Source organism: Drosophila hydei, unplaced genomic scaffold (genome assembly GCF_003285905.1).
Source record: "Drosophila hydei strain 15085-1641.00,03,60 unplaced genomic scaffold, DhydRS2 tig00008119-arrow-pilon, whole genome shotgun sequence".
Taxonomy (NCBI): Eukaryota; Metazoa; Arthropoda; class Insecta; order Diptera; family Drosophilidae; genus Drosophila; species Drosophila hydei.
The window spans coordinates 2,555,072-2,581,487 of record NW_022045830.1 but is presented as its reverse complement, the minus strand read 5'-3'; the positions used below and the strand labels follow the sequence as shown (position 1 = coordinate 2,581,487).

Sequence of the window (26,416 nt, the reverse complement as noted above, 5' to 3'; positions counted from 1 at the left end):
TATAACTATATATATTTATATATATATATATATATACATATATATATTTATTAGATTTATGCATGAATTAATTGTAAAATCAAAATGTGTACAAACCTTGACTTACGCATTTGTTTAACTGTTGTGCTTGTTGTTGTTGTTGATTGTACTTGTTGTTCTTGTTGTTGCAATTGCTTTGTTGTTGTTGTTGTTGTCGTTTAGTATTTTGTGATTGCTTTGAACTGATTTTTATACTATTTTTTAGTGAGCTTAGCATGCGATAATCTCAACGTCGCGTGAGTTCTTGCTGTGCTGTGGTTGTGGTTGTGGTTGTATGTATGTAGTTGTAGTTGTTGTTGTTGTTGTTGCTCTTATTGTTTAGTTTAAGTGTAGCATATGCATATGTAAGTCGATTACATCACAGATTTGGCCCATTTTTGCTTTCTTTTTCAACTCAAACAAGTAACACAAAAAAATGTGAACAATTGGAAAAACAAAAACATAAACAACACGACAGGCTATAAAATGGAGTTAGTTGTGACTAGTGGGATTGCCTAAAAGTATGCAAAAAATGAAATAAAAGAAATAATAAAAATAAAAAATATGTCAAATATTTATAAATAATTAAATAGTTATGATACAAAAATAATTTATCAATCAGCTGTACAATAAACAATTTTAACTTTATTTTAAGTAAAATCAGAAAGTCATAGAATCGTTTTAATATGAACTGTAAAGTATTTAACATGAAATGTTGCACGCGGCGTATGCGCAATCTTTATGAAAATTCATAGAATTCAAACAATCGGTTTATCGATATACTTAAAGATACAGTTAAGATAGGTGCTATATGCATGATTGGTTTATGTGGGGCTTGTTTCTTATGTCTGGGAGTGTGATATTGACTGTGGAAAAGTATTCGTATTGTGTTTTCAAGTGTCTGTGAGTGGATATTAATATGAATCGCGTTCGCCTTCGATGAGCTCGCAATGAGATGAGAATGATGGGAGTGGACATAGAAAAGTGAGGCGTAACAGCTTATAGATGTTATATGCATATGATATGTATTCATTAATCGTCTAGAAAATTAGAAAAAGTTGAGAGAGAATATATATATTTAGATTAGAAGAGCATAGAGACAGTTTTGAATGGGGTAAACACAGTCTTGTGGATCGGCGCTGTTATGAGTTAAGAATACACTGAGTCAACGCTTAAATACATATACATGGATACATAGAGAAACGCATAAGTTATAGATATATATGTGAGTGTGAACAAAAAACGATTCGGAGCGCATTGCTTATTAGTAAAAGGAAAACATAAACATGGAACGTAAACTCAACTTGCAAGCAATGTAATACTTTTAAGGAATCGCTGCGTACATCGAAACAAACATAACTCTGATGTTCCTTAATTTCACTTTAAACATATATTGATGGTTTGAACTCTGTGTGGCTTTACGTACCGGCAACAATTTTGCTGACTTGCATGACTTGCTGGGCCAAGATTTGATTAAGCTGCAGCAAATGCTCGCGCTGCTTCTTCTCCGCATTGATCTTGCTGGCAGGCAGCGTCTCGTTCTCCTGCAGGTGGAAGAAGGGGAAATTAAAATTAAGTAAATTGGATTTAAAATATTAAAAATAATTAATTAAATTAAGCTAACATTTTACATGCATTTTCGAATTTTATTGGTTTTTTATTTAAGATTAAAGCACATCGAACGAAGAGCAGAAAATTGCTGCTAGGTCTGAAGTTCTTTATACTTTCTAATTGCTATAGTGGCCGATGAGAATACTAGGCTTTGACTCTTAACATTTTTCAATTTTGTTTGTCATCTGGTATTATGTAAAATTGAAATGCTTTCGTCAAATAAAGAGACTCAAGTGTCTACAGATTATTGAGCTGATTAGGAGACAATTGCTATAGCTTCGACTCAGTGTGAAGAGCTAAGTTTTTTTGTTATCACAGTCATTGCAATCAATCAGTCATTCCATCAGTCATTTAATTACTCATTCAATCATTCAATCTTTCAGTCAATACAGTTTAGTTAAAAGCTGCTTACATTGCTGCTAATGGGCGCTTCAGCGAGCATCTTCTTAATGGATTCCACTTTCTCCTGACGACGCTTCTTCTCCTCAGGCGACAATTCGGGCGTCTTTTAAGAGAAAAGTAAAGATATTATGACATTTTCAAATGCTTGGCGTCTTCTACTCACTGTTTCTGGTATGTAACGCTCGGGTATGACTATCTTATTGGGCGCCAGTAGCAAATTGTCTATGGTATTCTCGGAGATCTTCTCGCCCTGGCCCAAGGCCGAGCGCACCACATCGGGCGCATTGATGCGTGGACGCAACGCCACCTCCATGTCCAGATCATCACGTGCACGCCAGTTGGTGTTCTGCAGCACAAAAAGATTACTTAAGTATAGCATAAACCCTGGCTGGAGTCACGACTCACATTGCGATTCATATCGTTCTCGGCCTGCACCTTCTCCATGGCCTTCTGGTTGACATTGTTGGGCGCCGTGTAGTGGCGTCGCTTCTCGCGCGGCACAGCGCGTCGATGTTTGTGTGGCGGTGGTACACGTTCCACAATCTTCTCGGTATCCTCGGAGGCCGAGCCAGCGGACATTTCGTTAATGATCTGCCGTGCGGCCACGCTCTGGAACACTGGCTCCGGGCTAATGTCGGTCAAGCTCTTGTTGAGACTCTGCAGAGAGTCGGTCTTGGTGCGCAGCGCAACGCGTGCACTGTCCCGAGTGGGATGCGCCTGCTGCTGCAGCTGCTTGGCAAAGTATGCATTGGCCAACGGATTCAGATGCTCGCGCTGCTGCTGCTGATGATGATGGTGATGGCCATTGCTTTGAGGCGCTGGCGGCGGCGGCGCCTGATGCTCATAGTTGCTGTTGCGATCGTAGTCGGAGCCACCATTGAAGTGGTGTCCGTTCTGCTTGCCATTCATGTGCCGACTATGCCTGGGCTTTGGCGGTTCGTTGTAGCTGCGCGGCAGCGACTTGGATCGGCTGTGATGCCCATTGCTCATTTGCTCGTCCAGGCTCTGGGCATACTGCTGCTGCTGCTGAGCATACTGCTCTTCCTCCAGCACCTGGTCAAGATTCTGTGTGGAATTGCTTAAGCCACGCTCGCTGCGATCGCGATGCCGCCGCTCCGACTCCCGCTTGACAATGCGCACCGTTTTGATCTCCTGCTTCTCCAGATTGCTCAGATTGGCAAAGGGATTGCTGTCCAGAAAACCGTCGCTATCAACGCCGCTCAGCTCCAGCGCATCGCTGCTGCCATTATACCGATTGTAATCGGCCAACTTGGCGCTGCTATTGGTGTCCACGTAGAGCGGAGTCGATAGGTTCAGAGTGGAATCATTCAGATGCTGCTGACTGCCATTGTGCAGCATATTGGCATCCAGATCGGTTTCCGTCCAGCTGGTCGAATTGCTGCGCTTCTTGAGGCTGCCATTCGAGGTGCCTGCGCCGTTCGTTGGACTCAATTCCTTGTTGCCAATTTCCTGATACAAACGCGTCGAGTTCTCTGTCAACTGTCGCACGGCCGAGCTCAGCTCATGCCGCTGTCGCTGCATATCCCCGACCAGAGATTGCACCCGTTCCAGCTCCGACTGCAGCACAGCTGCCGTCTGATTGCCATTCAGCTGGCTGGCATCGCTGTTGGCGCCATTGCTACGCGTCGACTGCACCTTTTGGCGCAGTGTAAGCAGCTCCTGCTCCAGGCGTGCATTGCCTGCCACTGTTTGCTCCAGTTTCTGTGGGGCATAAATTTGATAAACGTTTAGCTTGCGGTTCTTTGTTTGAGTTTATGGCACATGCAGCAGTTACAATTGATAGGCGAAACGTAGAAGTTTTTTGCATTTTGAGCTATGCCTGAAGTTGAACTCACTATAAACTAGCTGCGCATATGAGATACGGCTTGAATCTTGTTTTTTATAATGAAAACAGTTTCTGAATAGAATTTATTCAGTTATTTTCTTAAGCTTTAATTAAACTTTGAACTACATTTTTATTTGCGAAAAATTGCTTTGCCTTGAAAAACTTTTTATTAAATATTTTCCTAGCTTTTGCTAGCTTACTGATGAGCTAAAAACAGTCTCATTTCGATTACTATTTTACTAAGTGAATAAAAATAAAATAACTGTTCTTTTTCTTTGATTAAAAAATTCAAATTTTTTATATGAAGGCAGTTTTTATAAGCCGAAAACAAATCTAGATCTAGGTAAGTCTCAAGTTTTCTGAAGTTGTCAAATATTTATAAAATCTGTACGCTAAACCTCAATCAATTTCAAATTGCAATAATTATTTCATTGGCTTAACTTACTTAAGTTCAGTTGCAGAACTCGCAAACGACTTAGCAATGCAAATCGCAACAAAGCAGTTAGTTAAATATATTTATATGTTTTTTTGGTTTTATGAAATCTCATTAGTTACATAAGCGACATGCGAAGCTGAAGCAGACGAAGACCACACATACACATAATATATATATATATATATATATATATAGCTGACACATAAAATGCAAAAAACTTCTACTAGGCACCTGGGCTACCTTAGAGTTCTCGGCGAGCAGTTGATGCACCCGCGATAGCTCGCGCTCCAGTATATGCTGCTGCTTCTTGGCCGCCTCCAGAGCCATGGGCGTGGCATTGTTGTCATGTATGCGCGCCCGCAGTCCGCCCAAAGCACGCTCCAAGTCCTCCTTGTCACGCTGCAGGCTTTGCAATATGCCCGACTCCTCCTGCAACAGCTGATCCAGCTGATAGAGCTCACGCACCTTGGCCTAAAGCAGAGAGAAGCACAAATATGATATTTAATTGATCTGGTATCATGGGATTAAGCATTACCTGTAGCTCCGCCTGATTAGGACTGAGTCGATCCCATTGCTTCTGCTCCTCCTGCAGCATTTGACGCTCCTGCATGCGCTGATTGAACTCCACTCGATCCATTGTCGCCGGCTGAGCACGGCCATTGGCATCGTTGCGATACAACGAGCCCAGCTTGACCATATTATCCACCAGATTGACCAGCGGCTTGCTCTTCTCATACTGCCGCTCCAAGTCCAGCAAATGTTGCTTCAAGTAATCCAAACGCTGTATGCTCTCTGCACGCGTCAGTCCCTCGGCGCCGCGCAGTCGATTCTGTGAAGAATTCCAATTGGCCATTAGTAAAACTAGAATTGACGCCGCCTTTCAGTTAGCATTTATAGTTAGAGTTTTAGTCACAGCAACCAACACCAGTTTAGTCAACAACCAGCACCCATTCAATTTAATGGAGTTCACAATTGTTTAACCACCTGTACATTGTGAATATCGCTGCAGCATTGCTCGATGGCTCGCGCCGTTTGACTGCTCTGCCTTCGCAATTGTATAAGCAGCAGCACCAGCTCCTCGTGTGTGCGACTCAGTAAATCGCCAGCCGATACATCCAGGTTCTGTAGTATTTGTTAAATCAATCAATCAATCAATATATAAATTTGACTCTAGCAGAGTCGCGTTGCCTAGTTCATCTCTCCTCTTAAGCTGATCGAAGTAAATTAAAGCTTATTCTCATATAGCTTCAAGCTCTCATTTCCCATCAAGCAGCTGAAGGAAAGATGCCCTCAGCCAATCAGTTTTATCTCGCACATTCCGAATTAAATAAGTTGAAAAAACATCAAATAAAAATAAATTTTTCTGCAAAGTTTTTAACTCTGTGATAAATGCTTGGGGCCTGCCTTGAGCTGTCAATCAGAGATTTTTTGAAAGGCACACGCACAGCTACACATATGAACGCTGTTTGCATTTATGCTGTGCCAACTTCAGCCTGGGTAGAAAAAAAGCAGAACAAACCAATATTTATTCCCCACTTACCCTTATCTGTGAGCTCGTCTCACGCTCCAGCATATCAATTTCAGCTCGACTGCCAGCACGACGCATGCCAAACTGCAGCTGTTGTTGTTGCTGTGGCGTCGATGTGGCCATGGCCGCTGAACGCCCGTACAGACCACGATCTGTCAGGACTGTGGCCTTGGCATATTTGGTTTCCGCCGCGTTGCCATAGTAGGGATCATAGTGGGCAAATGCAGATTCGTGTTGTTGCTGTTGCAGATGCAGTGCATCCGTTGGTTCCGGCTTGACAGTTAGATTACCTTTGGGCAAATTGTTTACATTACGCACCGAAATCGAGGCTGCAAAGTGAAATGGAGATTTAGTGCTGGGGTTACTTTATGGGCATGGCAGGACATGTAATTATTATGCGTGCGCGAAATAATAAGAAGAAAGCATTGCAGCAGAGTTAAACAGCGGCACTTTTTACTTTGTCAACTAAATACATTGTTGGTAGGGTATTAAAGCTGTCAGAAACGGGCACTACGAAGTGAAAGCGTCTAAGGAGCTGCTCAACAAGCTGTTTTCTTGCGTAGAGTGAAAAATTTATATCTGCCCGAAAAAGTATGCTACAGTTTTTTTGCTCGAATCTAAAAGTCGACTGTACAGCGTGTGAGTGAGTGAGTGCGTGTGTGTGTGTTGGATATGAAATGAGTGTGAATATGAACATGAATATTTACAAGCGCATTAATAATTACATAAGTGTAGGAACAAGTCATGTTTTGATATGTATATATGTATATATATATATATGTATATAAGGAAAATTGCTTACCATTTTGTTAATGTAACAAAACAACACAACAATAATGACAACAACAATAACAAATAACAATAAACGAAAGTGAAAACAAAAACAAGCAACAAACAATTTCAAATGAAATACAGGCGTCTTGCGGCTTTTACACTCTACATCTCGCTCTTCAGCATACTCCATCCTCTCTCTCTCTCTCTCACACACACATTCATTTTTTTCTATATACAGCTTATGCTTGTTACAACGAATTAACCTCAAGAACTGTGCAAATATTTGTAAAATTTAACAATTGTCACATATTTCTATGCGGCTAACGCTGCGTATGCGTAATGCCTTAATTGTTCCTTTGCGCCGCATTCACAATGGCATTGCCACTGCCAGTGCCATTGCCATTGACATCATTGTTCCCATTCAGCTGCTGTATGATGGAACGCACGTTGCTCGTCAGCGGCAGCATTGGGCCAGTGGATGCGGGCGTTCTGGGCGTGGGCGTGGCCGTGGCATCGGCATTGTTATTGCTTTTCATCAGGCCACTCGACATGGCATCCCACTGCCGGATGGTCTCGCGATCCAGCTCATGCGACTTGTGCGACAGATTGGAGCCCGTTTCTGCGCGCAGCACCTCGTACACATCCGTATCACTGACCTGGCTCAAGGCCGAGCTATTCGCCAGCAGCTGCACATAGACATCGTGCTCATCGCCGTGTGGCGGCGGCGAGGGCGAGGACGGAGGCGATGCTGCCTGCGGCAGGCGCGGCGGTGGCTTGTGGCAATCGTTCACGTAGGTCACCTCACGAGTGAGCTTCGTTTTGGTAGCCTGGCTGCTGGGCATGGTCATGGGCGCTGGCGTCGGTATGGGCAAAGTGGGCGCAGCCACAGCTATGCGATCCAGATCGTCCAAGGAGCGCGCATGACGCTGCGACACGCGACGCAGACTCTCGCGCCACAAGGCATCCTCCTCCCAGAGCAGCTCGCCACCTAAAACTGAGAGTTGATTGGCGTTATTCGTGGTGTTCACTGTAGCTGCTGTTAATGCCGCTGCCGCCGCTCTCTTGTCCAGCTCAAGCTCAGCTGCACCCGTAACCAGACCCTCCTCCTCTTCCACGTGGCTACCACCAGTCAGTTTACGAGCGAGATTTGTGTTTTTAGTAGTTGTAAAATATGAATGAATTGGGTTTAATGAATGGCCCTCACTCCCCTCGCCGCTGCCCAGCTCCATGTGTGGCGCAGGCACTTGCTCCAGCTGATCGAGCTGCATGTTATTCAACTTGATCAGATTCTTATTGCAGCTATAGCTCAGCTTCTCGACGTTCGCCTTCACACTATACAGATTCTTGCTGTCGATGGCCTGATCCTTGTTCACCAGTGCATCCACATTGAACTGCAGCCTGTCGATGGGATTGTGTATGTGAGCTATGTTCAGGCCATGGGCATGGATATCGCGCTGGTTATTCAGCTGCGGCGGTGCGGGCAGCTCTGAGTAGTAATATGGCGCCGATTGCGTGGATATATTGCTATTGTTTCGACTGTGCATGGGCGTCAGGCCGACGGCGCCTTCGACGCTCAAGTTGCCCAGCTGCTGTATGGAGTCCGTGGAGGAGAGAAAGTGTATGTTGCCATAGAAGTTCTGCTCATCGCCTTCCGCATTGCGAAACGTCTTCGGTGGCTTGATCAGATTGGTGAGGATGTCAGCGCCTGCGGCGGCACTCGCATCATTTAGCAAATGTCGTGGCGTGGGCGTGGCATGTGCTTGGTAGGGCAGCAGATCGCTGCTCTGCAAATGACTCAAATACGTGTCCAGCTCATGGCTGCTCAGCGTCTCCTCAAAGTGTTCGCTCATCGATTCTATTTCGCTGATCGACTCCTGGGAGAGCGGGCGTCGAGAGCGCTGGCGCTCCAGCTCAGAGTCGGAGCGTTGACGAAACTCAACGGATTCGCTCTCGCTGGGCAGCGAATTGTTGCTGGGCGGTCGCTGCTGCAGCTTGCGGAATAGCTCCAGATCGGAGGACGTGCGCGATGAGCTCTTGTCCGTCTGACAGCTGTAGTTCGAGTCGGACAAGGTGCGCGCGTGCTGCTGCTGCAGCAGCATTAGACCGGAGCTGCTCGCCCCAGCTGCCCTGGCCGTCGCTCGGCGCTGCTGCTGCTCGGGCGTACCACGCACCTTGGCGAAGTGATCTGGCAGGGAGAGGCGACTGCTCTTCAGCGTGGTGCTGGGCTCAGTTTTAGGCAGATTCAACGAGGTGTTGCTGGCATGCATCTTGGGTAGCTGCTCATAGGACAGATGCACTTTGCTGTCGCGTCGCCTCACCGTGTCATAGTGCTCCGAGGAGAAGATCTCCTCCGTTTTCAGTTCCTCCATGGGCGGCGGGGAGTCGGGTATGGGCGGCGGCGGCAAAATCTCGCTGTCCGAGCTCTCCGCATAGTTGTTGAGTGGCGTGGAGGCGCCCAGATAATACGAGGCAGGCCTGAAGGTATCCGAGAGGCTGAAACGCGTGCGGGAACGCAAACGCTTGGCCTCCAGCTGCTGTTTGCTGCTCTCGTCATCCGCATCCGAGCTGTCACTGGCTAGCGTGCTCTTGGCAGGCTTCAGTATGTCTGGCATATCTTTGCCCTGGCGTTTCTTGGTCTTCTTCTTCAATGTTTCCGTGCCGCTCTTTTTGCTCTTCTTCAGCGTGGAGCGACCGGAGGAGCAGTGCGCCTCCTCCGCAGCAGCTGTTGCTGCGGCTGCAGCTGCTACGGCTGCTGTGGCTGTGGCTGTGGCTGTGGCTTTGACGCCGGCCAGTTCCATGTAGACGGGCTCGTTGTGGGCTAGCTTAATGCTGCTGCTTGTCAGGCTGCTGGATATGCACATAATCTCATAGTTGCTTCTGTTGTCCTCATCGTGCAGGCCCTTGGTCATCTCCACATAATGGTTCTCCTCTTCCTCCTCGTTGTAGCTCTCGTGCGTCGCCACCAGACTGAGTGTGCCCGGCTGGCCCAACTCCACCTTCTTGGGCGTCATGGGCAAATAATGGCTCTCATCTAACTGCTGATCCGTGGCCGTGGGGGTAATCGGCTCATTTACATACAGCTGCTGCAGCTCCTTGTCACTCGGCAAATTGGCATCCGCGCTGACAGGCGGCGCCCCATCAATAGCAGCAGCAGCATCATCATCATCATCAGCATCATCATCGTCGTCATCATCGTCTTGTGCCAGTGCCTCGTCTATGTCATCATCTGTGTACTCTTCACATGCAGTGCTCTCATCGTCCTCATCATCCGCCTGCTCCATCAGCCGCTGCTGCTGCTGCTTCAGCTCATCAGCTTCCACGGCTGTTGCCTCTCCCAGTCCAGGCTTTGCCTCAGCTGTGGGCGTTAAATCCTCTTCGGACTGTTGCTGCTGCTGTTGCTGTTGCTCTTGCTGCTCTTTGTACAGCTTCAGTTGCATCAGCATGGGCGTCTCCTCGGCATCAGTGATGACCGCCTTGGCATACTCCACGTTCTCGTAGTTGCTGCTGACCAGCTTGTTGCTGTAGACGGGCACATAGTTAACATTCTGCGGTGATTTGGGCGCCGTCTTTTTTGGCAGAATGGGCACCGGCTGCTCGGCCTCAGCTGGCTGCAGTTGCAGCTTAAGCTTGGGCCTAAGTGGCAGCTGCTGCCCCAAGCTGGGCTGCACCTGAATGATGGGCGTGCGGCTGGCCTCGTGCACCTTGAGTATGGGCTTTAGCTGAAAAGTTTGATTGTTTGCTGTATCCTTTGATGTTGCTGTTGTTGTTGTTGTTGTTGAGTTGCTTAAATCTGTGCTAAGACTAACATTTGATAGTGTAGTTGTTGCTGTTGCTGTTGCTGTTTCTGTAGTTGTTGTCTCTGCTATTGTTATTGTTGTCATTGCTGTTGTTGTTGTTGTTGTTGTGTTTTGTGTGCTAGTTGTTGTTGTTGTTGCTGTTGTTGTTGACCTTCCTGCCGTCACACTTATGTTATCATCCAGCCCAGGCCCAGCTGCGCTTTGTGCGTTTTCTTTTTCATTTTCTATTTCTTTTTTTTGTTCAAACATTTACAACATTTACAAAAAATTTTCAGTAACCAAAAAAAAAAAACGTATACACAGAAAAATGGAAAAGAAAGTTATATAAAATAAATTTTTTTAATAATTTTTTTTTTTGTGTTTAAGTTTTGAGCCCATGTTTTGAGTTTTGAGTTGGGTTTTAGTGCGAAATTTACAGCGGCTTTTAGTAGACGAAACACCAAGCACCCAATTTCCATGATTGATGAAAACATTTTTAAGAACCAAACTACTCAAAGAAATTCAAGAGCCTCTCAGCTAAGACTTACTTAATTTGTATTTTATTTCGAGTAAATAAAGTAAAAGTTTAAACAAAAAGCCAAACTGAATTTTTTTACTTGGCCCAGAACAAAATTGTTGCCTACTTTTAGGCTGGGCCGTAGACAACATGTGAGCTCAGACAACCGATTTATTCAACATTGGTTTAACTTAATTGACAATGAATAAATTATTATTTGAGCATTTGAGCACTCACATTATGTATTTATGTGTGTGTCTGTGTGTGTGTGTGTGTGCGCACGGCAGGAAGGTTTTTGTTTCATTCGATTGTTTGTACATTGGAATTTCTTATATAATTGCATTTTGTCTTTGTTGGCAATGCATAATGCAAACTAATTAAAACATTCAAAATGCAGCAGACAAAAACAAAACTTAAATATATATATACTACATGCAGCTTGTTTGTTTAGTTTGGCATCAAAAAAATTTAAAAATAGGCATGCAAATGGTTTAGCAATAAATCGTTAATAGTTTGCGCAAAGTGTTACTTATAGCTAGCGATACGAAGCAGCAGCTACTTGGCTCAAAGTGATTTTAAGGCATAATTATTAAAGTTCAAGCTCAAAAACTACTCTGCAAAGCAGTTGCCAGCTTAATCACAGATATTTACATCGCTACAGGCAATAAAGGGGGCCAGAGGAGTTGAAATACAAAACAAAATTATACGCTCAACCAGAATGAGCCAGAGTCAGCTAAAAAGTACACTCAAAGAAAAGGGCGTGTAATTGTAATTGTAATTTTCATATGAAAACTCAAGTTTTGTAAACTTTTTGATAAATAAAATGAAGAGCAAAGTTTACGAAAAAATATTAATTTAAAATTAATTTGTGACTGCAAAATTAATATTGAGTTTTATGGAAATATATTTAATATATAATTTTTATAAATTAAATTTTGCATTTTAATATATATTATAAATTTGAAATAATTTTATTATTATTTTTTTTTTTTTGAATTATAAAAATTAATGTTGTGTTAAATTCCTATATATTAATTTTTAAAATTATTTTTTTTTATATTTTGCCCAAAATGTATTTTTTATTATTTAAAACAAATATTCAAAACAAACTTTCATTAACTTAAAATGGTCTAAAACAAATTGCAAAAACTTTTATTTAGCTTTTATCATGTTGAAATTTTGATAATTTTCAAACTGTGTCTACTATTTTTTTGAGTGTACAAAATAGCTGAAGGGCGCTTCAATTGCAACAGGAGAGCAAAGCCAAAGAGCTAACAAAAGTAAAAGTAGAAACTACAGCAGAACAAAGGCAAAACTGCAACGTGAGATAGACAAACAGCTAAAGAGCGAGAGAGACAGAAAGAGAGAGAGAGAGATAGACAGAGAGATAGCGAGATAGAGCGAGCGCAACACTAGACAGAGATAGAGTAACAGTAGAGATATGTAGTTAGCCAAATAGGCGACGATAGTACAAAAAGACTTAAAGCAAAGCAAAAATGGGGGGTTTTAGGGGCGGGGTTGGAGCATTGTGCATCTATAGAGAAATGGAAAACAAAGTCAAGTACTCACCCTCATCGTCCGAGGAGTAGCTGTTGTAGACGCCGCCTGGTCCCATGTTCGCATGCGTTTCCGATCTGGAGCGCTGAATGCCCGCGGAGCTGGTGCCAGCTGCCGTTGCAGCGACAGCGTTCGTGGTTGCAGTGGCACCAGCGCCCGTGGCCATCAGCCCCGTTTTGCCGGCAAGCGGAGCATAGCGCGCACCGCTAGCCACCGCCGTCGAGGCGAGCAATATGTTCGGATTGCTGCCCAGCTTGGACATGGCGGACATATTGCTGCCGCCCTGCTGCACGCCCTTGCGGGTTAGCGGCGATTGCAGCATGCGCTGCTTCCATTCGAGCAGACGTTTCATGGACTCCTCGCGCTTGCGTTCGCCATCCAGCGGATTCTGTGGGGATGGCGCTGCACCCGCTGTGGGCGAAGTGGCCAACGAATTGTTGGCCGTGGAATAGTCATCGTCCAGGCCGCCGTTGCGCTTGGGCAGTCGAGCACTGGCCGAGCGCAGGAACTGTTCGTTCTTGCTGATTATCTCTTGCGTGGACATCGAGGGTGGGAATATCGAGCCCGGATGCACGTTAAGTGGCGGCAACTCCTCATCCGCCTGCGCCTGTGCCAGCTGCTGCTGCTGCTGTGCGTGCGAAGATACGGAACGCGCTGCAGCACCACCGCCCGCGCCCTGACTGGCCGAGCGACTCATGCGTGGCATGCTACATGCGGCGCCACCCTGTGCCTGCGCCTCGGCCAGCAGCTCCTGGCGCTTGTAGGCGCGCTCATAGGGATTCTCATAGCCAATGGTGTGCAGCCCGTTGCCGAACTCGCCAGCGATGCCGCTTGCGGTGCGATAGCTGCCCGCCTGCTGTGGCTGAGCGGCAGCACCGCCGCCGCTCTGCAAGTAGAGCGCGCTCTTGCGCATCTTCTCCGCGTAGCTGGCCTCCGAGTAGTAGAAACTGTCGGGTGTGCGATTTATGTCCAAGCTTGATTTGGGCCGTGGAGCGCGTCCTGCCTCATGCTTGCTCTGTGCCACAGCAGCGGCGGCAGCAGCGGCAGCCGCCTCGGCACGCGCCTCATACTCCAAAAAGTCAGCAGAGTGCGGACGCACGATGGCCGCAGCGGTGCGAGCACGCAAGTCCAAGTTATTGATTAGCTGATCGGCGGCCGTGGGCTGTGGGCATAAAGCAAAGAGTAGTTAGTTTAAATTGTGCTTAAACACACACAGCACACACACACACAGCACACACACACACACGCATTAAGTGAGTTTTGCATTTTAAAATGCTGCCCTAAATTGGCAAATTGGCCTGGCCTAGAAGGCGGCAGCCACACCAGCTGCTAAAGGGCCCAGGCGCATAAATCATGCACGCGACTTATTTCCTGGCTGACCCACAAAGCAGCTGCAGTGTCTGCTGCCGACTAAAAGGGCGAGCAGCGCATAAAGTTGCACAGTGGCAGCTGTGGCAGTTAGCGAGTGCAGCATAAAATGTCTGCAATTTAGCAACCCACTGACACACTAAACTCTAATTAGTGGCCGCGCCAGCAGCAACTCTTTGGCAACTAAAAACTGAAAGTTTCAGATGTTTCTGCCATGGTCCTACCTTCATCTGCTTTAGAGCTGCGTTAAAGCTGTTTGAGAATATTTTGTATATAAACTTAAGCTGCCTTTCGCAGCTACCAGCTTCAGCTCTCTTAAGCTTCGAGCAGATGCGCATAGACAGAATCGCATAGACGCTAGCGAAACAAGCTCTTATAATCCCTGTATATATACCTGACTGAGTCTACATTTATAAATATTTATTATGCTTTATATTCATGAAATTGACTAAATCCGTTATTTTCTCTCAAAAGTGTTTTATAAGACGCCTTGGCTGCGTTTGTTGGTTACAGCTTGTTAAATTATAAATTAAATTTTCATTTTTAATTCGCTCTCAAAGTCAACATAAAACAGAGAACAAACTTACAAACTTTTCATTTATAAATTTAAGTTTTACTTTCGTTAAAAGTTTTTCTGACAAACCTAAATTTATTTTTGATATGAAGGAAAGTTAAAGTGCGGCAACAAACGAGGTTGCAACACTGATGTTGCATGCATCTGGCAAATATAATATATCTGAAAACTATCTTAAGTTATATCTGCTTTCAAGTGAGCTCTCAGTATCCAGCCAAACCCTCTCAGAGCTCACCTAACTTGCCTTAACCTTTACACAGCTCCACTTAATTTCTTTCGCTTATGCAATCGATCAAATGTGTGTGTGTGTGTGTGTGTGTGTGCGTCACATTTTTGGCGCTTTCTATCAATCATTTTGTTTTTGCAAGTCAAAAACTTTTTCCATTTAGCAAGCAGCAAGTTAACTTTGATGGCAGCCAGGGGAACTCTGAAGTCAATCTAGAGCCAAGTTTTTAACCATATGTTAAGAAGAGCCCAAATATGTGTTTGGGGATCGCATATAGTGCCAAGCTGAAGAGCTGCGCGTAATTAGCTCGTAGTGCGAAAATATCTCTTTGATTATGGAACCAGTGACTCTGAGTCCTGGGCAGTTGCCTTGAACCTAAAGGCGAATGGCTCTTCTCACATCAGATTTGCCGGGCCATCCTCGCTTATGCTTAGAGCCTCCTTAAATTTCAAGTTCTTGGCTCTGATAAAATGCTGAAAAGGCGTCATAGCAGAACTCTTTGGGCAACTAAAGGAAAGGAAAATTCGGCCTTTTGCCATTCAGCGTAAAAGTTGATGTTTAATGCATTCATTGGGCTCTTGGCTGGGCCACAAGTGTTGCTGAGGTAAACTTTAAGTAGGCCAACCTGTGCTCGCCTTGCTGCAATTGGCCCACATTTGGCTAACTTTTCAGCTTTTATTGGCCAAAGTTGCAGCAAGTGCTGCATTGGCCTCAACTTGGACAGAGGCGAGCGACTGAGCACCGCACTCGAGCGACTTACCTCCATGTGGTTGGGCGTATAGCGCTGTGGCATGGCCGGCACATGCTTGCTGCCATCATAGCTGGGCGGGCTGAGAGGCCGCCTATAGCTGGCCGCCTCCTGCAGCAGTGCCTCGTGCGCGGACAGCGCACCGCCAGCGCCGGCGAGCTGCGACATATTGTAGATGTCCTCGTAGTCCGCGGCGGCAGCAGCGGCTGCGAACAAGCGCTGCTGCTTGGAGCGTCCGTAGGCATCCGGCGTGCGTCGCTCAGCCTGCAGCTGCTGCTGATTTGGGTAGGCGCCGCGCTGCATCAGCTTGGCCATATAGAGATCTCGTTCGCCGTAGATCTCCGCGACGGCGCGCTGCTGCTGCAGTCGTGCAATCTGCTCCTCCATGTCCAGATGCTGCTGCTGGAACTGCGCCTCCAGGTGATCCAGCGAGTATTGCTGCTGTGCCTGCTGCAGCTGCAGCGCCGTCGACACATGGCCAGTGCGCGTATCGTAGATGGCATGATGCTGCTGCGGCTGCTGAGATCTTTGCTGGTACAGCTGCTGCGTGGGCGACAGCATGCTGCCGGCTCCGGCAGAGCCGCCTGTGGCTCCGCTGCGACGAGTAGGCGGCACCGGCTGCTGCTCATTGTGCTCGGGCGATGGCGAGGAGTAGCCGCCGTCATTGATGCGTCGCGGCTTCGGCGGCGCATTGGCATAGAGCGGTTGAGCCCCATTGCCAGCGGCCGCATTGTCCGAGGCGGGCGTCAGCTGCCCCTTGCCCGGCTGCGATTGCAGCGTGTGTATGCCCGAGTCGGAGTTCTCGCCGCTGTGATTTAACGAGGAGCTGACGCTCGGCTCCGACTCGCCGCTGCTCGGCGCCTGCATGAGACTGGCCGCTGCCAAGGCGCGCACCCACTGCATCATGGCATCGGCGCTGTCAGCTGCCAGCCAATAGGTGCGCATATTCTGATGCTCGCACTTAAAGGCGAACTTGCGATAAATCTTGTCCTCCGGCAGGCAGGCGGACACACGATACGAGGGCAGCAGCACGGAGCCCAGCAACTTCTCCTCCTCCGGCCCCTTGTAGTAGTAGAGACAGTACTCGGCCAGCACGAACCAGCGCTTGCGCCACACCTTGAGGCCATCGGAGCCCTGTTTGTGCAGCCAGCCGGAGAGGGTGACGGGCGTGGTGGGTGGCCGCTTGGTAATCGGAGATTTGAGCGCCTGTATGGAGCCGATGCTTTTTTTGCGATCCAGCGGCGCATGGGTGGGACTGCGCGTGGAGGCCGATGAGGACTCCTCCGAGCTGGGCGTGGGCTTGGGCTTGACCACAGTCGAGATTTGCGTCTGACAGGCCTGATTAACCACATGACCGGGATGATTCTGCTGTATGTAGACGGGTCCATGCTCGCTGCCAGGCGTTTGCTGTTCCGGCTTGTGACGTTGCTGCTGCTGCTGTTGCAGTTGTTGTTGCAGCTGCTGTTGTTGATGCAGCTGCAATTGCAGTTGCTGCTGCTGCTGGGCATAGAGCTGCTCCTGGTAATGTTTCGGCATTTGCTGCTGCAGCTTCAATGGACCCGAGGCAGCTTGATATTGATTAGCTAGATTAAGCGTAGAAGGTGGCGCCCGCTGCTGTTGCTGCTGCTGTTGTTGCTGTTGCTGTTGCTGCTGCTGTTGCTGCTGCTGTTGCTGTTGCTGCTGCTGTTGTTGCAGTGTCATGTTGGACACCATGCTAGAGGATTGACTCATGTGATAGTGGCCCGTGGGCGGATTCATGGCCTGGCGCATGGCAAACGTGCGCTGCTGCTGCTGTGCCGCCTCGCTCTGCGTGGCCAGCTGCGCCTGCATCTTGGCCTGCTGCAGCTGCTGGTACTGCGCCTGCAGCGCCGATATAGGATGATGGCCCGCCGTCGCATTGCTCGCCTGCAGGCGACCGGCGGCCGCTAGGTATGTGCGCTCCGTGGGCGATTGGTAGAGCTGCTCCCCGGTGCCGCCGCTGCTCGTATACGACTGATGATAGGGTGAGCTGTGCGAGCTGCTGGAGTTGCCGCCATGGCCATGATGCTTGAGCAGGCCGTGCTTGGCCTGCGGCTGCATCTCGATGGGCGAGAGTGGGCCGCCGCCGCTGGACGAGGTGGCCGTGGGGGATTGCTGGTAGATCGATTGGGGTGCCAGATGATAGCCGGCGGGCGAGTGTGTCGCTGTGCGATAGTCAATCAGATTGGTTTGATAGGCCAGCGGCAGCTTCTTCTGTTGCTGTGCCGTTGCCGCCTGCAACTGCAACTGTTGCAGCTTCTTTGCATCCATGGTGCCGGCGGTGAAGAGCGGTGGCGCCTCCAACCTGAAACGCACAAAGAGACAAAGAGAGAGAGGGTTAGTGAGTGGCACACAGATTGAAAATAACGTTTACAGCTGCCACACGGCGTTGCATCAATTAGCAAAGGTCGGCGGGATTAATTCAATTGCGTGGACTACGGCGTAAGCTCTGTGCCACAACGGGGCTTGCGCCAATTTAACCAAATCCGCGCCCCATCCGAGGCGGCCCGGGCGGCTCAGCTCGTAATTGATGGTAATTGATTGAGTGCAGCGCAGACACTGTGCACCGTGGTGCGAGCTTAGCCTTTTTTCGCAACACACTTACCAATCCCACAGCTGGTAAATGCAGCCAAACATGATTTCGCTTTCGTTCGGATTAATTAATTAATGATTTAATTGGCTTTATAAATAATTCGATTCCGCGCACTTTTCCAATCGTACGCGTTTTTTTTTTATTTTTGCTATTTTCCTCTTTGTTTGATTATTATTTGATTGAATGCGAAAACTCAATTACGTTTTTCGTTCTCATTTTCCAAATGAAATGTGGCAAAAGTCTCTTTGTGATATTTTATTCTCCTATTTCTTTCTTTCTTTGTTTTTATTTTTTGTGATATGTTTGGTTTGTGGCGCGCTAGGAGCATGAAAATATCGCTCAGTTTCAGTTGAAAAAAAATGTTTGGCAAAACATCTATTTTGAGTGTGCGGCAAGGCGACGGCGGGTTGCCTCGCACAGATTTATGCCCCACAAATTGCGTTTGCAAATTGAAAATGCGTTTGCTGCACTCGAATATTTATTTTAATTGGCAGCACAGAAAAATAGATTTTTATTATTTTTTCGTTTTTTTTTTTTCAGCTTGCTAAACTAAATAAAAATATTTGTTCAGAATCTTGTTCAATTTGCACAGACTAAATATTTAATTTATTGCAAATTCCATTTAAAATTTTTCTTATTTAGATTTCAATTTTCCACAATTTATGTATTTTTAGAATTCAATAATATTTTGTTTAATTTGCAAGAATTAAAGCTGTTTTGCTTGGAATTTGAGCTAAACTGTGGCTATTTCATTGTACTAGACCAGCTTTTGCATGCCAAGCAATATCTTTCTAAAACGGTACTTGACATTGTTTCTATAGTCAAAAGAAAAACAATTATCAAAAGAATAATTTTATATTAATTTTTGTATTCTCTGAACACATTATGGGAACAGGAAATGTTGTATTTAACAGGGTAAGAAGGCGTGGCAGACCACATAAATTATATATATTCTTGATCAAGCCAACAAGCTGAGATCTAGTCGAATCTGTGCCTCTGTCCATGAATGCATTTGTCTGTCTGTCCATCCATTCGTCACCTCTTAGCTGGGTTCTGGGCATCTCCTAGTCGAGCAGTCTTGACTAGAGCTCTCCTACATGCTTCTCAATGCACTTATAATATACAAAACTTTTAAGTTACAACCAACTACGAAGCATGCCGAATTTATGCTCGAAATTTGCATATTGATTTCCATCAAATTTGATGATATATGAACTAAGTTAAGTGACAGGCAGCAAGCAGCAAATGTGGTTAATTTAGCACGGCGTTTAAGGGTGCTTGATAAGGGCAAATCAACTTGGCAGCCAGCAGCCGCAATTAAGTCTGACAATTTATGCCTGAATACCAGTAACTGTATATATATATATAGATAATATAATATATGATCTGAGAGTGCGGCTTGGAGCACACGCAAGCGAGCACAGTTGATGAGTCGCTGTGGATAACGAAGTCAAGGGGAAAATGCGTTTAATGCATTTGACCCGAGCGCTACAATTATATGACACAAATGAAATGAGTGTTGCACAGATATGCATAATATATACATATATATATAGATATATATCTGTGTGTGTGTGCACTTGTCTGCAGGACATAAATGAAGCGAAATTGAAGTTGTCAAATGAATTATAAATTGCAAATATCATTTGTGTGAATGCAACGGGGGAATCGATTTTTAAAAACAATATAAGCATGGCATACTTCGCTGGGACGCTGGGCGTGATGTAAGAGAGCGTAGGAGCCAAGTTAACAGCGCCTGACAGCACAATAAAACTTGGCACAAATGTCGACGTTTGTGCATTAAAAGCAAAATCCTGTTGAAAATGTTGCGCAATAAACAAACAATTGATCCGGGACTTAAGCACAAGCGACGTCATGTGCGTGTGTGCGTGTGTGTGGGTGTGTGGGTGTGTGGGTGTGTCGCTATCATTTGTTTTGCTGCCAGCAAATGTTAAATCATGGCATTAGCTGCTTTTGCCATAGCCATTTCACGCTACAATCAACAGCCAACCAGGCTGACCAGAACGGGCTGCGCCAAAGCAGTGCGAAGTGTGAAGAGTGTTAAAGCCATTTTACAATTGCCTTCGAGCCGGGCCACAATTTGTATGGCTTTCAATTAACGCTTCCAGCCAGCATTTCACACTGGCGCACTCCTCGCTGAAAGATGCAGCCAAAAGCAAACGCACAAATAAAATATTGGCAGGGAAACAATAATAACAGCCAAAGTAGCAATAAAAAGCACGAGTAGAGCTGCACAACTTGATTGGAGCCTATGCTAATAGATACCCTGTAGACATACATTTGTGTTGAAATATATATGGGCATGAATGTGCGGATAAATGGAAGTGGAGCGGGGAGCAGATGAGGAATTTGTTTCTTGAGTGGGTTAGGCACATTTTTATTTTGCAACTATTAAAATTATTATAAATTAGAAAACATAAATAAGAGTAGAATCATTGAAAGCTACATTAAAATCTATATACTTTACAGATATAAAGAAATTCTATTGCTGCCCGCCTAGGTTCATTACATCCGCTTTACTTCTCTAGGGTATAAAAAATCGATGGCTTTTTAACAGCGACCACAACGTCTGGGCCAGGACTTGGCTATGGTACAGCAACACACACACACACACAGAGCAAATACAATTCAGCATAAAACAGTGTTGGAAAACGGCATTGTATTCATGCGAAGCCCGCAGCAACGATTCCTGTGACGGACATCGCTAATTTGAACATGAAATATAACCGCAAAGCCTGTTTTTTATGCAGCCTGTGAAATGATGTGCTGTTGCCCGAAATTATGTGCATATAAATGGCGCCGATTCCACACATTTATATAACATATGTAGATGGCATGCATATTTAAGTGTCCCCGCCAAATTATTCATCCAATGAAGCGCCCTTTTATGACAGCTGGCCATAGATGATTATTTACTTAACGCATTACAATACAACTGATTAGGGATCAGCTCTGTCAATGTCGATTTGGGTTGCATGTTTGCGTTCCACTCAGCTTTGGCAAGCTAAAAACCGATTTTGCTTGCCAAAGTTCTGCATTATTTGCATTTGGTTAGTTCGGCTATGCAAATGCAGTCATGCCAACGGCTAAAAAGGGGGCGGGACCTGGTGTTTATATGCACACAGCAAAATATTTCGGAGCTGTCCAAAAATTAGCTGATAAGAGCTGCCGCCCACGGATAATTCATGTCAAATTGTAGCTTCATTATTGCGCATACGCAGTGTGTTACGCACAAATTAGCTGAGTTATAAATAGAGTGGAGCGTGGCAGGCAAATACAAATACAAACAGAACCTTTTTGTGCTAAAAATAGATTTGAACCGGAGCCAAGTCAATATGAATTTATCTGCGTGCATTTCACGGCTTTTGCCCGGGGCAAACAATTTTTTAATTCAATTTTAAATCAGTTCGTTTCGCGTTTCACGTGGCTTATTTGCAGCTGGTGGAATATTAATAAATATAATTTTTTAAATCTGATTTTTTCTATCAGCTTGTAGAGAAATAATTGAAAATTGCCTGCAATTAGTTTTTGCTGTTTAACAATTCTGTTGACAGAAATCAATTTACAGTTTTTACTAATTGGCTTGAGAGTTATTGATATAGAGAGAGAAGCTTTAAAGATGTCAAGCAATTAGCCGATTTGTCAATCACTCAGTTGGCTAAAAGGCCACTCGAGCAGTTGAGCCTACAACTTGCCAGATGTCACAGACGTTGGCTTTAAAGTCGCGAATTAATGGCTGCCACACATGCAACATGCATGTTAAACAGCCAGCCGCAATGACGTCATTATCATTGGCAGCAAGTGTCACTTCGGCAAGTGGACACCAATGAGAGACCAAGATAACCACAGCCACAGTCACAGCCAGCGCCACAGCCAATGTCCCACTCAAAGTGCCATTTCACTTGAAACCGTGTTGCAAGCTCAAGCAGCCAGCGGGCGAGTGGGACGGCGGGGCAGCGAGTAGTTGGCCAACTTAATTAATATTGTGAAGGATGCCGCAAAGCATTTTCTCGATCGCTCTCTCTCTCTCTGTCGCCCACTTGTATGCCATTAAGTGCAATTATAAATGCTCATCATTCCGCCTTCAAGTGGAAGCGGAAGTTGCCAAAGCAACTGAGCAGCAAAAATAATGTGTAAAATACTTCTTGCAACAAAATAACAAAAGGAAAAATCAATAAACGTCGAGTCGAGCCGCAGGCAAAAGACAGTAAGTACACAGAAATATACATATATATGCTTCTAGCCAGGCTAGGAATATGCTGACAAATACAAACACACACACACACACACACTCATACACACAGTAACTGGAAAGTCGCACGCTGCTAAGTAAAAAAAAAAATAAAAAAGGAAAACCTTTTACTTTTTTTTTTATTATTTTCCTTTGGCATTTCTTAAGCGCCTGTGGGCTATTGGCACATGACCTTGTCCCAAACATTCTGACAGACGCTTTGATGAGTTGTCAACGTATTTGACAGTGTATGTGTGTGCCCTTTGGGACTTGGCATACTTATTGGGGCACAAAGTGTTGCATAATATTTGCGCTAGCGCAAATGGCCAACAATTTGCAATGACACTTGGCATCCAGCGTAAACACATCATTTCAGCCTGGCCAAAAGTAGCAAATAAAATGAATTTGCTTAACCGGGCAGCAGCCACTGAACCGGCGATTGCAAACATCATAAATTTACAATTGCCAAACAATTCAATGTAATTAAATGCATTTCAATCAAATGGTGCGTTTGGCTGGCCGTCTTTACTCTCAATCGACAGCTCGGCCTGCTGCTGTCCTGCTCGATTTTCCCATACGGCCATAAATCAGCGCTGGCCGAAGCGCTCAAACCACGCAGCAATCACATTATTAATTAGCCTCTCTGCACTCGATTGCCTCGCTATGTACACCTAGCATTATCGTGTTGTATTCACTTATGTATGTGCATCAATTGGACAATTACCCTGGGCGAGAGCATTTAATTAGCCGTATATATGGCCATAATCATATAGTTCAGCGCATAAAAGCCAGCTCAGTGAGCGCTTGCATATGTCGAACAATTCGAAAGTCCAAATGGAATTGGCTAGAAGCTGATACAAATTTTCAAGGCAAACCAAATGCCTTTGAAGCCAAATGATTTCTGCCTGGCCGAGGCACAGTTTGACCAAAGATTTGAAACTGAAATAGATTTTATGCCTACAATAAATAGATAAATTCACTGAATATGAACTATTTGGCAAGTCACATTACTCCCAGGCATAGCTGAAGCAGTTAAAGCAGATAGCTGCTGAATGTTAAATATTTGATGAAGCCATTCGAAGCCTATTTCATTACAAAAACAATACAAACAAGTAAGAAAGCTCTAGTCGGGGTGCCCGACTAGGAGATACCCTGATCCCAGTCCTTTGAGTTTTGTAATATTTTCCGTAGTTTGTATCGAGTATTAAAAAAAAAAAGAAAACAAACAAAAATCGACATTGCGAGACCAGGTTTCGAACCCGGATTATTTGCGCAACGTGCACAAACTCTACCAACACCGCCACTTCATAACTAAAAAAAAAAAATAAAACAATAAAAAACATTTCATCTCCTCTGGTCTCGAACCCGGACCAAGCTGCATACGAGCGGCGCCTCTACCAACGCAGCCACTGCCCTTCTTACGCGAGTTGTTGCAAATTTGAACATAAGTATCAGCTAATAATTCAGCACAATTCAATCGCAATTTCAATTCTTGGAATAGAAAAGAATGCACGCATTTGAATGTATGTGTGCACACGCATAGGAAAAATGCGTGCGCGTGGCGCTGCTTACATGTGCTTTTGCAAATTAGCCAAACGTTTTGTTTAATAACTTCTGTTTTACTTAATGGATTTTAATGAAATTTTCAGCATATAATCTACATATCCTATTGGCATGGTTGAGATGCAAACGCCTTTACATAATGGCCCTAGTTCCAACTAAACTTAAATTCTAAGAATTTGGGGGAATTTGGAGCCGGTATCTAAAATCTAACAAAAATCAAAATTGCATAAAATATACATAAGACTAAATACAAAATTTGGAGGCTCTAGCTCTTAAGACGTTCGAGATATAATTTATTTACTGCATTTCAATAATGTTTTTATTCGATAACAATTAAATGCGAATAGTTATCGAATATTTGAAACAAACTTGACCTGCGCGTGCTATACACGGACCTTAAAAAAAAATTTCAAGTCTCTAGCTCTAATAGATGCTGAGATCCACGCGTTCACACATACGGACAGACGGACGGACGGACAGACGGACAGACGGACAGACGGACGGACAGACAGACGGACAGGGCTCAATCGACTCGGCTTGTCATCCTGATCAAGAATATATATACTTTATGGGGTCTGCCACGCCTCCTTCTGCCTGTTACATACATTTGCACAAAACCATTATACCCTGATTTCCCATTTTTAATGGGATCAGGGTATAAAAAGGGTTAAGATGTCATATTCAAATTTCATTTCGGTTTCTGTCAGGGTCGGCACTCAGGCACCAATTCAAACTTGTGCACTTGATTTGGCTGACAGTGCACTTCAATTCGCAGGCATACAGCAAACAAACAACAGCAACAACAATAACAACAACAGAGAAACCAGAAAGGGTTACGCAGCTAGAATGGGGCAGCTGGCAGATGGCAGCGGGCAGCAAAGGGTTTTGCTGCAGTGGGTGTTGCGCTCAAAATCCACAGTTTATAGTGCTGCCAGTTGGCATACAACACAAAACAAAACATGAAGCCAACAACAAACATAAATATTCATTGCGAGCCACAGGGCTATGCGGAGATAGACACACACACACACACACACACACATATTAATAGACAGCTGTTAGTGTGTGTGTGTGTGTGTGCTGAGTGGATGCCAGCTTCCGCCCAGAATGACACTTGATGATGAAGATTTTGTTGCTTTCACTTTTGCCATTGTGCTAGACGAGCTGGCCTGATTGGCCCTACGAGTGTGCTTGGTTGTGCCTGTTTATGTTGGTGTGTCAGTGTGTGTGTGTGTGTGTGGCATGCTTTTGTGCATGTCCTATGCATATGAAATTGACAAGCGGCAAGCGACAAGCGCATGTCGCAGGTATGTACCAAGCAATTGCGACAGCTGCCAATGCTGTCAGCTGGGCAGCCATTAAGCCAAGTCAGAGCTTCTAGCAGGCCTGGTGATTATCGACTGCACACACACACGCACACACACGTGTGTAGGCACGTAAATTGAGTAAACAGGATGATGGCAAAAGTTGGAAGCCAAATAAGTCATTGCAGCAGCTGAGTTGAAATTACATCACGCCAACAACATGATGACATGGCCCTGGCGCAGGATATGACTGCGACTGCTGCTGCTGCTGCTGCTGCTACTATGCCTGGCGCCTAGGCATGCGCTAATGCCTAGCATTCATTTGCAGCACGCACACAAGCGCCAGGACTTTATCATACAAACATGAGCCACGGCGGCTGTCATTCATGTTGCATACCAATTTAAATACTTTGCACGCAGAGAGAGAGAGAGAGAGGGAGGAAAAGAGAGGGCAGAGAGGGTAAAGAACTGCCACAGCGTTTGCTGCTGTTACCCATTTCCGTTTTTGGCAGCACAAAAGCCACTCGGGTCCGCCGCGTGCCTGCAGGATGTGTGCCATGTTTATGGCTACTGCCGCCCACGCCTTGTGCTGCCTACCCTGCAACACTTTCCTGCTCGCTCTCTCCCTATCTGCCTCTCTCTCTCTCTCCCTCTTACTCCCTCTAGCTTCGCACGTGTATAACTGCTGGAAACAAAGGCAAGCACAAATATTTTCCTCTAATAGTTTTCGCTGAAGTTTGTAAATATATATGTGCTTGAGTGTGTGTGTGTGTGTGAGAGAGTGTGTTCGTTGTAGCCTTTTGTTTATGGTATATTTGTTTTGCATTTGGCCGGACAGCCTGTCCAAAACCGAAGCGAGAGTTGCGTCAGAATTGCATTAAACCGAAAGCGAACAATGCGAAGCGGTTGAATGAATTGAAGCGAATCCTTTTAAGCAAGGCAGAGCTCTGAAAAGCATACTATAATTGAGCATGAATTTGTATAATTTCGGAAAATACTCAACTAAGAGACTGCAAAGTAACTTAATTTTAAAGCAAACTGAGCGCAAATAGTTGCTCTAACAATTTTTAATGAAAACTTTCCTGTGCTGCAATAATTTGCAGCAAAATATTTGAAAAGTTTTCAGAGCTCACGCAGCTAACGGATTGAGTGCAGCTCCATTGTAAAATTTATATTCTTAATGCCATAATTGAAATGCATTTCCCAGCTTAATGAACGTGTTTCATTTAACAATTCAATTCAGTTAGCAAGAGGCTTTGACAGTTGAAAACAATTATGGCTTGTGAAGTCTTAGACTTGCTTGGA

The 26,416-nt window shown here is 45.3% G+C and overlaps 1 protein-coding gene across 11 annotated transcripts in view; it reads right to left on the bottom strand.

The window, feature by feature from the left end:
• The window catches only part of LOC111594604, a 63,948-nt gene that overhangs the window by 1,795 nt on the left and 35,737 nt on the right, over positions 1 to 26,416 (bottom strand). For 2 of the 11 annotated variants that reach the window (XM_030224883.1, XM_030224884.1), the window contains exons 2-12: positions 18,005 to 18,310; positions 15,394 to 17,704; positions 12,478 to 13,627; positions 5,854 to 6,170; positions 5,298 to 5,435; positions 4,849 to 5,142; positions 4,554 to 4,784; positions 2,437 to 3,753; positions 2,195 to 2,377; positions 2,042 to 2,134; positions 1,445 to 1,562 (exon numbers count right to left, since the gene is read on the bottom strand). In XM_030224883.1, the coding sequence (XP_030080743.1) occupies positions 1,445 to 1,562; positions 2,042 to 2,134; positions 2,195 to 2,377; positions 2,437 to 3,753; positions 4,554 to 4,784; positions 4,849 to 5,142; positions 5,298 to 5,435; positions 5,854 to 6,170; positions 12,478 to 13,627; positions 15,394 to 17,704; positions 18,005 to 18,036 (6,184 nt within the window). In that variant the 5' untranslated portion in view covers positions 18,037 to 18,310. Of the gene's footprint in view, positions 1 to 433; positions 534 to 810; positions 1,059 to 1,444; positions 1,563 to 2,041; positions 2,135 to 2,194; positions 2,378 to 2,436; positions 3,754 to 4,553; positions 4,785 to 4,848; positions 5,143 to 5,297; positions 5,436 to 5,853; positions 6,171 to 6,820; positions 10,607 to 12,477; positions 13,628 to 15,393; positions 17,705 to 18,004; positions 18,492 to 26,416 lie in introns of those variants that run through there. The other 9 variants (XM_030224886.1, XM_030224885.1, XM_030224889.1 and 6 more) reach the window with 8 other exon arrangements.